General features: G+C 48.9%; 1 protein-coding gene across 1 annotated transcript in view; it reads right to left on the bottom strand.

Annotated features, from left to right (window-relative positions):
- Positions 1 to 8792, bottom strand: part of NPHP4 (nephrocystin 4) — a 125034-nt gene extending 116242 nt beyond the window's left edge. Inside the window, exons 1-2 of the mRNA XM_008048580.1 lie at positions 8658 to 8792; positions 1033 to 1185 (exon numbers count right to left, since the gene is read on the bottom strand). Coding sequence (XP_008046771.1) covers positions 1033 to 1185; positions 8658 to 8792 — 288 coding nt within the window. The remainder of the gene's footprint in view (positions 1 to 1032; positions 1186 to 8657) is intronic.
- Positions 8793 to 15012: the final 6220 nt, after the last annotated feature.

The following is a 15012-nucleotide window of genomic DNA, read 5'->3' as shown; positions in this document are numbered from 1 at the left end:
TCTCCTGACTCAAGTTCAGCTGCGAAGTAGCAATCAGGCATGGAAAAGTCCTCCATGACATCCCTAACTCTTAGAGTAAAATCTCAGGTCCCTAAGAAGACCCAGCCAAGGAGACAGTGCCCAGCCACCTTGCCAAGCCCACTCACTGCCACGCCAGCCCTGGGCTGTCCTCCTGTCCCAAATGCCTGCGAGCTTCCCTATTCACTTGGAGCAACCTCGTCCCTGGTTGTCACCAGGCCAGCTTCTTTTTCATCCTGTAGGTCCCAGCTTAAACACCAGCCTTGCAGAGAGGGCTTTGCTATCGCCCTGCCTCTGCAGGCCTCTGCGTTCTCCTGTTGATCTCCTTCCAAGAACTTTTCACAACCCACAATTACTTGGTTACCTGCCCAGTATGGCACCCCAACAGACGGCAAGTTCTATGAGGTGGTGCCGTCATCATGCTGGTGCCGAGCAACAAGGCCAGGAGGGAGCTGGGCACACGTACGCAGAATCACTGCCACTGTTCAGACAGGCACACCTGTCTTCAGAGCAGCTAACCTGAGTGAGGACACACCACTCAACCAGTGCCGACCCACTCGCCCAGTCTGGAGACACAGGCACAAGTGTCGATCCAGGCTCTGACACCTATTCCCTGGGTAAGTCACTTTACTAAATCTCAGTTCCTCCATCTTTTAAAAAAAAAGAGAGAGAGGGAACTAAAAGGAAAGAGGAGAAGGAGGAGGGCAGGGTGGCAGTGGCAGCAGATGAGATCACAGGCTTCCTTTATCCCAAGAACCCCAAGGTTCCTTGGAGGCGATGAGAACCCCACGCTTCCCTCCAACCAGAGCAGAGTACTCTCACTGGTTTGGGCCATTTGGCTTCCACCCTAGATTTTGTTTGGAAACAAAGTGCCTGCCACTGGTCTGAGCCTGGCACTGACTGGGCCTGCTGGCACTGCCCGGGCAAGGCCCCACTCTCTGGAAGATACCCCAGGACCCCACACACCTGCACTCTGCCACAGAGAAGCCCCTGCCCGTCACCACCAGGGCTCACCTCATTGAAGACGATCCTGGACGGTGGCCCCGAGAGCTGCTTGGTGGGCTTTGCCGTGGTTTTCCACGTCCTCCCAAAGAAGTATCGGTAGGTGACATCAAAGAAAGACACTCGCAGATGGCACTCAACCTCCGACAGCACCTCCAGCGCTCCCTAGGAGACAGCGGGGAGTCAGCCCTGAAGGGTCATGACGTTGTGAGTCATGCCAGTCACTGACCGGCCACCGGGCATCCACCACCTTATTTAGGCACCAGACACCCAGTTTCCCTTTGGGAGCTACCTCTTCCCCGCAGCCATTGAACTCGTATAAATCAAAGCCCTTGGCCCTGACCTGGCCAAGGAGAGCACTGAAGTCCCAGCTCACACGGGGCCCACGAGGCACAAGAGGCCAGCCACAACATGCACCTACCAGGATGCGGGCCTGGAGTGCCGCAGCCACTCTGTCACCACGTGGAGCCAAGGGACAAGAAGTCCAGGTGTCCAGGTGATATCACATGAAACTCTGGATCAAACCGCACCTGAAGCTCAGGCTAACTAAGGGTCTGTTTTGTGAGTTAATAAATCACCTTTAGCTTAAACCACTTTGGGTTTGTTGGTTTTTTTTTTAATCTTTTGCAACTAGATGAGTTCCTCCTGATACAATCAGAAACTCTAAATCCTCAACTTGCCAGAATTGTCTTGAGGTGGTATTAGCAAGGGAAACACAGATCTTTGAGGAGAAATCATGGCTGCAAAAACAGAACAAAGCAGCTAGAGATTGTACAGACAAAGCCTGTTTTCAAAAGCCTTACTACTGACAGTGAGTTTTCATTTTTGTATTTAGTTCTTTCATTACTGGTTGCAACCAGCAGTGGCATGGTTCTCGCCTGGGACAAGGTGTTCTCTGTTCTTCTTTCGCTCAGTCATGTAGCAAATGTTAAGCATCTGCTCTGTATGCTAGGGATACTGCAGGGAAAAAAACAAACGAGGGCTCTGCCCTCACAGGACTGACAAGGAGAAACACGGGGCTGGGGCAGGGGAGCAGCCAGGTCTGCTCTCTTAGGATGGTTGGGGGGTGCTCTAAGGTGATGTCAGAGCTAAGAACCAAGAGGAGCATAAGTAGCACAGGGCCTCTGGCGGTGTGACCCTGCAGAAGGAGCAGCAAAGCCAAAGGTCCCGGGGCTGAAGTGCACGTGCATGGGTGCTCAGGACCCAACAATGGTAGCAACTCCGTCCAGTTGTTTGAGCTGTATTGTCTTTTCTGTATCCTCAATTTGCTGGCATCAGGGGCCTTACTGCTGGGAGAGACCATCCCCCAGAGCTAGCTAATTCCTGGAGATAGTGAATGGTGCGCCTGCCAGACCACATTTGGGCCAGAGCCTGGCCGGTGCTCCCCAGGAGACAGTGCTCTTCTGCCCTGATCTTTCCAGGGTCAGAAACCAGGCCTAGGGGCCGCCCTAAGCCTTGGAGGCCACTTAGGTCCTTAGCCCCTTCCGTTCTCACCCTGCCTTGCCCATCCCTTCCACAAAACCACAAGAAAGGCTCTGCCCATGCTTCCCAGTCCCTCTTCTACCACCTGACCAACCCAGGCTTCTCCACGTGACCATACAGCACGTGGTGCAGCCCTCCTCTCAGGAGCCCCGTGTAACAAACCCTGACCTGCCAGCCTCACCACACCTGGACAAAAACAAGCCCAGGACGTGGTAGACAGACAGCCTGCCTGACTGCAGCAGGCTGGCAGTAAAGAGAGGAGAGACGAGCTGAGGGCACAGGGCAGCTCCGCAGGCCTCTAGGTGCCAGGGAAGGCTGGGTGTTCACCAAAGGACACAAGAAGCCCAGGAAAGACTGGCAGAAACGACACACTCGACCCAGGATCAGAAGGAAATTCCTACAGCAGAGATGCATGTGGTGAAGAGAGAGAGTGGGCGAGGGCCAGTCAGGAGGCTGCGGCCACCACCAGGCAAGAGAGGACAGGACAGTGCAGGTGACAAGAAGTAGGCCCACCTGGTTCTGCTCTTGAGGAAGGCTGTGCATGTGAGGGGAGAGGGACGGGCAGTCTGCCCAGCCCCCCAGGTCTAGCCCTGAGTCCCACGTTTCTAGGGAAGCCCTGGGAGAGAGGTGGTGTAATCTACGGGGACAGGAAGAAGGGCACAGCCGAGCCTGCCCTCTCTCTCAGCGCAGGGAGTCCCGTTGGCTGCCTCTGCACACAGCCCCTTGTGCCCCCTCCTCGCCCCTTCACACTGGCTGCACTGCCTCCTCCAAGGGCCTCACACTCCTGGCACCTATCAGGCTGTAGTTCCCACCACTGCCCCCCAGACCCGCCTCTGCCTGCTTTATCTCCCAGGATGATAATCCAGCTTCTGCATGTCGATTGTTTGTTACCCCAACTAGAACATGAGCTCTGTGAGGGCACAAGCCTGGAAATTCTGTTCCCTGCTCTATGCTCAGGGCCTAGGCAAGGCCTTACATGAGCAGGTACTCAGTATGTGTACCTCCTCGCCCCTGCACAGGCCACCATCAGCCTCCTCCTCCTCCTTAACATCATCTCAGAGTAATCACCAGCCAGGACCCCACAGCTCCCCAAATCTCTGCTGCTGGCTTGGACTTCTTTCCAGAACACCTACCCTAACCACCCCCTCCATCTCCATGCTACTCTGCACCAAATTCTATGCAAATAAGTTTCTACTAGAGCTCCATGAAGGCAGGATATGGAGCAAAGGCATCTGTTTCCCCTGCACATTCCTCACATATCAGGGAGCCCAATAGGGATCAAACTGAATTGAGAAGCCATCCCAAAATAAAGAAATACAACTAACGGTATACAACTAATGTTCATGGTAAAATTAGACTAAGCAAATAAAAGTAAATGGAACAGTGAGAGAAACATACTAAACTAATCAACAAAGTGTTCTGTGCTCAAAATAGGCATGTAATCATCTTAGCCCAGCACCTTACTTAGGGAGGTTTGCTGTCATCTAAAGCTGTCAGTTCTCAAAACTAAAACTGTATGAACTTGTAAGACTAAGTCAAACTTTCTTTTCTATTTCCAACTTTATCTTCCTTCACATACTGTATTTTGATTGATTTTTTTTTATGGAAGACCAACTTTGCAATAAACCCCACTTGATGCTGACATATTATCTTTTATAGACACTGCTGGATTTGATGTCCTAATGTTTTAAAGATTTTTGTGTTGATATTCATGAGGGATATCAGTCTGTACTGTCGTGTCCTTGACTGGTTTGAGTGGCAGGGTTACTAAGTGACCTCAGCAACTGAGTTGGAAAGCGTTCCCTCCTCCTCCTCTAGTTTCCAAAAGAGTTTGTCTAGAATTAGTATTATTTCTTCCTTTAATATTTGATAAAACGCAACTTTATAATTCTAATATCTGTGGCTATGTAGTGATGCGTCTTTCATTTTGAATATTGATAATGTTTTCTATTTTCTCTTGATTAGTCTTGCTAGAGCTTTATCGATTTTAATAATCTTTTAAAATAACAAACTTCTCACTCCAACGATTTTCTCCATTATTTGTCCTTTACTGATTTCTGCTCACAGTCATGTGCTGCATAATGAACTTCCAGTCAACAACACACTGCACATATAATGGTGGTCCCATAAGATCATAATATTGTATTTTTACTGTATCTTTTCTATATTTAGATATACAAATACTCACCGTTGTGTTACAATTGCCTGTAGTATTCACTACAGCAACATGCCGTACAGGTTTGGAACCTGAGGGCAATAGGCTACACTATACAGCCTGGGTGTGTAGTAGGTTATACCATCCAGGTTTGTATAAGAATACTTGATGGTGTTCGTAAAATGACAAGGTTGCCAAGCAACACATTTCTCAGAATGTGCCCTGCCATTAAACAGCACACAACTGTATTTACCATTTCCTTTCTTCTACTTATCTTGTATTTGTTTTTTATCTAGGCTGTCAAGAAAGAAGCAAAGGCCACTGATTTTGTACCTTTCTTCTTTTCTAATACAGTTGTATGTTATAAATTTCCCTCAAAGGACTGCAATAGCTACAGTCCACAAATTTTATTTACTTCCCCTACTCAGTTCAAATTATTTTCTAATTTCCCTACTGATTATTCTTTGCCTCTAGGATTATTTACCAGTATGTTAACTATCTGAGGAGTCCCTAGGTCTCTTGTTATTTATTTCTAATTTAATACCATGGTAGTCAATAAACATACTCTTTATAATCTGAATTCTTTTAAAGTTGTTGAGACATTTTTATGGCCCAGTATATGATTTGTCTTGGTGAATGTTCCATGCGTACTGGAGAAGAATGTGTATTCTATTTTTGGTGAGGGTAGTGTTTAAGAGATGTCAGGGTGGTTGATGGTGTTGTTCAGATCTTCCAAATCCTTATGAGAATTTGGTGCATTTGTTCTGTTAATTATTATTATTTTTTCTTTTGAGTTGGAGTCTCACTCTGTCGCCCAGACTGGAGTGCAGTGGCCACTTCCGGCCACCGCAGCCTCGACCTGCTGGGCTCCGGAGATCCTTCCGCCTCAGCCTTCCAAGTAGCCGGAATTACAGGCATGCGCTACCACACCCGGCTGATTTTTTGATTTATTGTAGAGATGAGGTCTTGCTGCCCAGGCAATCCATTCACCTCAGCCTCCCAAAGGCGCGGGATTACAGGCTGAGCCACCAAGCCCGGCTTGTTCTGTTAATTATTAAGCAAAGAGTCAGGCACAGTGGCTCATGCCTGTAAACCTAGCACTCTGGGAGGCTGAGGCAAGAGAATGGTCTGAACCTAGGAGCTCAAGACCAGCCTGGGCAACATGGTGAGACCTCATCTCTATAATAAGTCAAAAACTTAGTCAGGTATGATGGCACATGCCTATAGTCCCAGCTACTCAGGAGGCTGAAGCAGAAGGATTGCCTGAGTCCAGCAGGTCAAGGCCGTGATAGCTATGATCATGCCACTGCAGTCCAGCCTGTGCGACAGAGTGAGACTCCAATTCAAAAAAAAAATTATTAAGAGAGGAGACTGAAAAGTCTCCAACTATGACTGTGAATTTGAATTTTACTTCTGTCCAATTTTGCCTCGTGAATTTGGAAGCCTCGTTATTGGGTGCTGTGCACAAGCGTTATCACAGCAACCTGACTGTGATGCTTGGAAAGGCCAGCTCTTTCAAGTGTGGCCCTTGGCTGGAATCTGGGAGCCAAGATGTTGGGAGGGTCCTCCCAATTAACTGGTAAGAGTGGTTCACCATGCCTAAACTGTTTATACACAGTGGTATATGGGGAACACCTGCTTCCCTTTTGGGAGTCGGGAATTTTCACATGTGTTATTACAATTCATTGCTGTGGGAACTATCTGCATTCTGTGAGGCTCCATGGGGAGCAGACCCCTAAAGCGTGTGCCCGCTTCCCCCAGATGTCTCCCCATATGCCTCTTCCCCTTGTTATCTTGCTCTGTAGCCTCCTGCTGCAATAAATCTTAGCTGTGAGTATTCTGAGTCATGTGACTACAGTCATATAACTATATGCTGAGTCTGCTGAGTCATGTGAGTCCCCTTGGAGAATCTTCAGACCTGGGAGGTGGTCTTGGGGGGTTCCCAACACAGGTGCATACACACCTAGGGATTGTTAGGTTTATTTGATTACCATTATCTTTATGAAATGCCCTTTTGTCTCTAGGAATACTACTCACCTTGAAATCTACTTGTCTGGTATCAGCATAATCAAAAACCTTATTTGCTTGGTATTTATATGGTACATCTTTTGCCACCATTTTACTTTCAATCTGTTTATGTCTTTATGTTTAAAGTGTTTTTTGTAAACATATAGTCGGGTCTTAAAAGATAATTTCTAGCATATGACTTTGAATCAGGAATTCCACTTGTAGGGCTTATTCTACAGACATATGTACATATAAAAAAATGATATAAATAAGATTATTCACTGCAGCAGTGTTTGTAACAGCAAAGGACTGGAAAAGTCTAAATTTTCATTATAGAGGCCCAAGTAAATGATGGTTCAGCCATATAAAGAAATACTACACAGTCTTAAGAAATAATAACATTTTCTTCATGTGATAACATGAATAATCTGTAAGATATGCTGTTATGAACTTTTTTAAAAAGCAAGTGCAAAACAGAAGATAGTAAATATAATTTACATGTTTAAAAATGAAAAATATGTACAGGTATATTTGTCTGTTGGATTTGCTTAGAACTTCTGGAAAGCTATAAGGAAACACTGGCTCCAGCTAGGGTGACACGCTGGGTGTCCTGGGGACACTGTGGGGTGAGTCACTCTCCCTGTGTATACTTGTCAATTTTGAATTATGTGAATTACCTCTTCAAAATAAAAATAAAATAAAATGAGGGAAGAAATAAAATTTCCACTGTAAAATTCCAGGGAAACAGGAAGGAAAGTGCTGCCAACTGTGAGCTCCTGGGAGGCAGCTGAGTCAGTCTAGGGAGACTGGCACCCAGCCTCAGTGAGAGCAGTGCCCCAAGCAGACGACTCCACTCCTCCAGGTTCTGCTTCTCTTCCACAGATGGGGGCAAGGCGCAGCCTGCTTCATAGGGCTGTGGTGAGGATTAAACCAACAAAACGAGTAAAGTGCCGGAAAGAAAGCTGTCAAAGTACCAGCCACCGCAGCGCCTAACACAGTGGCAAAGACACAGCAGGTGCTCATGGTGGTTGGAATTGAACAATGTAGGACATCAATGATTTGATAACAGTAAGTTATTCACAGACCTGGTGCCCCAACAACTTTGAACGTATGTGAATTCCATTCTCCCAGTTGCAGAGGAAAACAGTCTTGCCAAGCCAAACCCTGTAGGAAGTCACGGGTATACACTGACCAGACTGAATCCTTTTCATGTGCCCCTGGGCCTTGTGAGGACAATCAGACCGCATGAGCATTCCGTGGGCAGCACAGAGGCACTAGCTTGTCCAGCAGGACCCTAGTCAGCTGAAGGACACAGACAGTTGTGGAGCCATCTGGGCACAGGGCTGAGTGTGCAAAAGGCTGTAGTACATCCAGCCACAGACAGAGCTGCCAAGATACCCAGAGATCTGCCCCTGCGGGCCTCACTGCCAGGCTGAAGGAGGCCATGCTGAGCCACGCACAAGGCCACCTGGCTCAGAAACAACCCAGGAAGTCAGGGTACTTGGGTTTTTAATTGCTCCACCGTGGACAGAAAGAAACCCTTACCCAGGGTCAAAAATGCTGACAAATCACTGAATCACATATTCTCTTTGCTGATGGGCCACTTTGCCTCCAAATCCTGCCAGGGCCCAAGGTAATGGGGATGGTGGTCAGGCTCAAATAAGTGAAAATCAATACAGATGCTCCTCAATTTATGGCAGGGCCACATCCCGATAAACCTACTATAAGCTGAAAATATCAGAAACTGAGATGCATTTACTACATCTAACTCACCGAACATCCTGGCTCAGCCCAGCCTCGAACGTGCTCAGACATTCACATAAGCCTACAGCTGGGGAAAATTATCTAACATAAAGCCTGTTTTATAACAGTGTTAAATATCTCATGTAATTTATTGAACACTGATAAAGATGACAAACAGAATGGCTGTACGGGTATCACCAAAGTAGAAAAATCACAAGTCAACCCATCACAGACTGCACAGTCTCGTTACCTGCTTGACTATGGGTCCATCAAGCCACTTCAGGATGCACTGAAATGCTGTGGATTCCTTCGAAAACTGGCGTGCTCTCTGAGGGTAGGGAGGGATGAGCACATTTTGGGCAAAGATCTTCTGCCAGCTGCTCATTGTGCCCATCTCAGGATCACTTGGGCCTCCCGGGTTACCTGCGCCATTCATGATCAAATAGAAAAAAGTTATAAGGGTCAAAGTGATCAGAGAAATTCTAAAAAATTCTTGACTACTACAGAATTCCCAAAACCCACACCCTATAAACTCCAGTGCAGTAGACTTCCTTGCTGGCTGACACCCATTCTGCTTTCGCTTGGTAAATGTGCCTGTCTCGCTCCAGAGAACCCTCCAGTCACCACCTTCCTGGGCCATGGTGACTGATTTAGGATGGGCACATGTGGGACTGCTTTGTACAGTTGTGTAGGTCGGGTACTGCACAAGGACACCAGGGGCAAGAAGCAGCTGAAATCCAGCCCTGGTACGGGACTGTCCTGTGGGAGACCCAGGGAGCGTGAGAGCAGGAATACAGCCTTTGGAGTAGACAGAAGGTCCACCTGAAAGAGCCTGGGGCCACCTTGGAAGCAGCTACCTTGAGACACAGAAAAACAGGCAGAACGGAAAGGGCAGAAGCGAAGGTCCAGGTGTCATCACCAGAGTCCCGGGCACCCTAACACCGGTCCTCCCAAGGCACTTCAGCCACATGAACAAAATTTCTTATTGCTAAAGTCACTTTGAACCATGTTTTTGTTTGTTTGTTTTGAGTTGGAGTCTCACTCTGTCGCCCAGGCTGGAGTACAGTGGCACGCTCCCAGCCACCATAGCCTTGACCTGCTGGGCTCTGGCGATCCTTCCACCTCAGCCTTCCAAGGAGCTAGAACTACAGGCACACGCTACCACGTGAACCATGTTTTAAGTGTCACCAGCTTCTTAGTGGCCTGGCCCATTATGGGTGTGGTCAGAATCCTCTCTAACCAACAGATCTTGGCCTTGAAGAGCCTGAGTCCAGCACACTAAAATGGCAAACAAGGAGAAGAGGCAGTGCTGGGCCTTCTAAGACTCAGTTCTCTGAATGTCCTGAGGTCCCAAGGTCCAACAGGGTCAAAACTATGTTCCTAATGCCCAGATGTTATTTGCCCCTCTCACTGTGTTGATGTGGTGCTGACGGGGCAAAGTCAACGGCAAGTAAGGCCACGGGAGCCTAAGCTGGACCCCAGACAGCCACTTGACCTGGCTGGCATGCTTCCACCACTTGCAAGAAAGAATGGGACAGCTTCCTGGAAGAACATCCTTGGTGAAGCCAGGAAAACTAACTTTATTACATCTTGATCTCAGAGTATACACATTCTTAATATTGTGTATGACAAAACAGGAAATACATAAACGCCCTTCTGCTGCAAACTGAAGGGCAACTTCATCCCAGGGAAGCCCTGCCATGACTGGGCTGCAAGTTGAATGCACAGCTTTCTCAGTCATCAAGGCCACTGTTACTAAAAAGAATGAGAGACACAACATGGTTATTCTGACTTGGGTCCTTGGCAGACACCTTCTCAAATGTGAATGAAGTGAACATGTCACTTCAAGGAAAACTGTAATAAAAATGGTGTTTTCAGGCAAAAATTAGAGTTGAGAACATTTGTATCCTCCACTGTGAGCCTGACAGCTTCATACTTCAAGACCTTCCTGATGAGACGGGCAGTGACATAATGCACATGATCTTCTGCAACTGAACAAGTAAACGTGTCAGTATCTGGAAGGTCTACATAACTCAGCGAACCAGCATTTTCCAAACAATGCATAAAGAGGCAAGATCCTGCAAGAACAAAAGATCCATCCAGAGTGCAAGAACGACCAAAGGATTTTAATGTCACCCAGTAGGAAGTTCACTGACAAGGTGGAGACTCCACTTTGGTACAAATCTTTAAGACACTACTGCTTGTGGGGTGTAGGCGCAGCATCAGAGAAGCCTGCCTGCCTTGGGGCTGAGGAACCTGGGCAAGGGTATGTAGGTGGAGCTGACCCTGTCGGGCCAGAGGTGAGCCCGGCAAACCCCACCTGCAGCTCCCACCACTGACTGCTCCTCACCACCCTGAAGGACAAGTGTGGGACCCACTATGAGGTGCATGGGGCAGGTAGGCCCACGGGGACCTACTGAGGGGATCGACAGGGGGACGTCCTTGGGCCTCTGCACCCATAGGACCCAGGACCATGCCCCACCCTAGAGGCTTCCGAACTCCCCGCCTGGGTCCTGGGTGTCCTCCCCTCCCGCAGGCCCAAGGGAGGCGTGCTTTCAAGAGGGCACCTTTTGGCTGTTGGTCTTGTGGGTTCCTGCAACTCGGGACATATAGTGTTGTCACTGAGTAGTGGGTAACAGGCCCGCCACTGAGCTTTCAGCCTGCGTGAAACGGCTGCATGTGAAGGAGCAGTCCTCTTTAGGAAACAGTAAAATAACTGTACATTCGTTCAGTAAATTATGTTTCTCCCAAAGTATTTTCCTTAGATTTTTTTTTTGAGGCGGAGTCTCACTCTGTCGCCCAAGCTGGAGTGCAGGGGCACACTCACGGCCACTGTAGCCTCGACCTGCTGGGCTCTGGCAATCCTTCCATCTCAGCCTTCCAAGTAGCTGGAACTACAGGCACGTGCCACCGCGCCTGGCTAATTTTTTTCATTTATTGTAGAGACGAGGTCTTGCCAAGTTGCCCAGACTGGTCTTTAACCCCTGGGTTCAGGTAGTCCTCTAACCTCCAACTCCCAAAGTGCTGGAATGACAAGCATGAGCCATCTCGCCTGGCTAACATTTTTTGAGCATTTATATGTCAGTCACTGTTCTGGCTTTGGTGTAGAGTAGTAAACATAGGAGACAAGATTCCTGCTCTCTGGAGTTTCTATATAATCTCATGGGAGGTGTGCCCACTAATGAACAGAGGTTATAAAGGCAAGTAGCTACCACTGGCAACTCTTACTACAGCCACAAGGCTGGAGTGGGAGAAGAGGAGCATTCTCCCAAAATACAGGAGATTCTGTTCTCATGAAAGAGTCATGGGTGGACGCGGTGGCTAAAAAAAGAAAAAAAAAAAAAAACTATCGCAAGAGACTAAACAGACGCAGACAGGAAAATCCAACTGTCTATTATGCATATATTACAGATAGTTTCAAAAAAGCAAAACAATCTCATTCTTCAATTTTTTTCATTTTGGAAAATAGTTTGTTTTCATAAATAACGTTTTTTATGTTAATATGTCACAAGTTTATTATTTTTAAATAAGTTAATTTTTTAACATTTTTCAGCTTTAATTTTTAGGACAGTAGGCATCGGAAAACATAATTCACTCAAATAAACAAAAGTTCTTTGGCATCTTCAATAATATTTTTTTGAGTCAGGATCTCACTCTTACCCAGGCTGGAGTGCAGTGGCGCAATCACAGCTCACTACAGCCTCAACCTTCTAGGCTCAGGCGATCCTTCCACCTCAGCCTCCCAGAGTAGCTGGAACTACAGGTGCGAGCCACCATGCCCAGCTAATTTTTAAACTTTTTTGTAGAGACAAAGTCTTGCTATGTTGCCCAGGGTGGTCTTGAACTCCTGGGTTCCAGCAATCCTTCTGCCTCAGCCTTCCAAAGTGCTGGGATTATAGATGTGAGCCACCATGCCCAGCCCTCAGTAATTTTTATAAAGGGTAAACAGTTCTGAGACCAAAAAATCTGAGAAGTACTGTTCTAACAAGTTACCCATCACAATCTCAGCTGCATGTGGGAATGCAGAGGAACAACCAGCCTGAGATATCTGCCTTACCCGAGATCTACCCTGTAGAATCAGCCATTGTGGGCCAGGAACACCACCAGAAGCCGAGTCAGCCTGGTGCTGTGTGACCACAGCAGGTATAGGCATTGGCTGCTTTTGTTTGCCACCTTTTGCTCTCTGTGAGATGTTCTGGTCTGCTCAGTAGCTCTTGTTTTGTGGAGGAACCTCACCCAATTCCATGTGTGGGGAGGGCTGCCCCCCAATTCCAGTCAGAGGCCCGCAGTGATTGGTTCAAAGAGGAACGTATGACCCACACTGCACCATCAAATCCTCCCTGGGAGACTCAAGCCCAGGTTGTCTCTCCTCCAGTGCCTAGAACTACCCAGACTATGCAGGCCCACAGTCCCAGGGGCCACTCAGCTACCACAGGGAGAGTCTGAAGCAGAGGGGATCCCAGGGAAGATGATTTTGGACTTCTGACCTCCAGAAGTAGAAAAGAATACATGTGTTACTCTAAGCCAGAGAGTTTGCGGGACTTTGTTACAGAAGCTATAGAAAGTCACACAGTTGCCACAACCTTTAAACAGAAGGGCCCTGACCAATACTAGCTCAGGGGCCACCTACTCCGGGAGGGCTACCTGGGTGCTCCCAGGGTCCATCTCCCAGCTCACATGGCCCCTGTGCTTCCCTTGGTCACAGTACTTGTCACCTGCCTTGTACTGACCTGCTCACTGGCTCCCTGAAGAAGGGAGCCATATTCCTCCAGGTTCCTTGGTACCCAGTTCACCATCAAAACTCAGCAAATATTCAGACTCAAACTGAAGCTTTACTAAAGCTGACACTTAAACTTTTTTTCACAGATAAGTTGTCTTCCATTGACTTTCATCATAAAATTCAGAAGTGTGTTCATATGAAAGACATGCCATGACAGACACAGGTAGGCATCTCTCCTGACACGATGCCCTCTGGAAGGCGTCTTCTCTACCAGCTCTCCCCACCAGCCCGGTTCTTGGATGCCTGCAGGATAGTGCCAAGCCTGGCTGGTAGACACTGCTGAAGGACACACAAGGCCAGCCACCCCCTACCAGGAGACATGAACCTCACCTGGCCCTACTGTACCAGCAGAGCACTGGGCAGAAGAGCATCCATTCTGAAAGGACCAGCCACCCACATGGAAATACTGAGGGGCCCACGGAGGGCCAGGCAACACCTGAGACACTGGTGGCGGCAGCCGGGGCAGCCACAGGAGCACCCACCTTCCTCCCCCCACCTCACAGACCTTTCCAGATGCCCTTCTACCTGGCCCCCCTCCACCCTCGTCTTCAGGAGTCCAATCCAGTGCTGCCCTCAGAGAGTAAGCACCCCTATCCCCACCCCAGATGCTCCCTGCACTTCACCAGGGCTATGCATTTATGGCTGCCCTGCATGGCTGAGCTCCATGAGATTAGGGCTAGCGATTAAACAGGAACACCAAAGGAGGAAGGGCAGGATGGCCTCCGGTGTCAAATAAACAGCAGATGAGAAACTGGGAGGGTTCCGTGCTCTCAAACCAAGAAAGGGGTTGATGGGATCTCTGGGAATAAACAGGAGAAAATGCACCTGCTTTTATTGAACACTATTGTAAGGCAGGCGCTGACAAACATTTCCATGCTTATTATTCCAACAACTCTATAAAATACATATCATCATTCCCATCTTACAGATGAGGAAACTGAGACTCCCAGAGGCTCAACTACCAGTCAAAGCAACATGGCTGGTGGTGACAGCTTGAACACATTTATAAGTACATCCCCGGCTGCCATCAGGGAGCCCAGGAAAGGCCAAGGGAGAAGAGAGGCCCAGAGGGCAACAGCGAGTGTACTGAGGAACCCAGGGACCCCGGGCGAGTCCTCTCTCCAACTTCAGGGAAGCCTCGCCCTCCTGCCTGTTTCCAACCTACAAAACGAGGGCTGTGAAGTCTCCCTGAGAGCTCTGCTCCTGCAGATTTGATCTATCCAGCACATGCAACAGCTGTCAAATGCCTGTCTTCAAGAATCCAGAAAGCCAGTAGGGGAGAAAGACCGGAGGGTGAGTTTCAGCAGCCTAGGAAGCTGAAGAGGTGAGCCGAGCTGGAGTCCCACACACAGGGGTCCCAGGGAAAGAAGGGGGGAGGGCACCCTCAGGCACAGGAAGCCAGGTCCCAGAAGTGAAGTCCCAGAAGTGAAGGAGAAGTGGAATGCCTGAGAACCAGATGCCTTGGGGAGCTCTGAGGGAAGCAGAGGTTCTGATTAAGCGCGGCCTGGAATTCCCTCATTGAACGAGCATCCTCCCAGCACCTAACCTGGGCTACACCCTGGGAAGCGGCCCTGAACACAGCAGACAAGCTCGCGGCCGCCCTGGAACGGCAGGCCATGAGCACAGGCCCCAGGTGTGACCCACGGAGCCCCGGGGGAGGAAGCACTCCCGCTTTTCCAACTGCACGTGCGAGAGGCCAGGCTTCCTCCGCAGACTTCCACCCAAGCAACACCAGGGGCGGAAGCCAGCAGTTCCCCCACGAAGCCAGACGCGAGCCCTGGGGCCTGCAGCCTGCGGGCGGGCGCCAGGGGCCCGGGCAGGCGGG

The sequence above is a fragment of the Carlito syrichta genome, unplaced genomic scaffold, assembly GCF_000164805.1.
Source record: "Carlito syrichta isolate Samal-C Ts95f unplaced genomic scaffold, Tarsius_syrichta-2.0.1 Scaffold126411, whole genome shotgun sequence".
NCBI lineage: Eukaryota > Metazoa > Chordata > Mammalia > Primates > Tarsiidae > Carlito > Carlito syrichta.
This window is presented reverse-complemented; position numbering and strand designations above follow the sequence as displayed.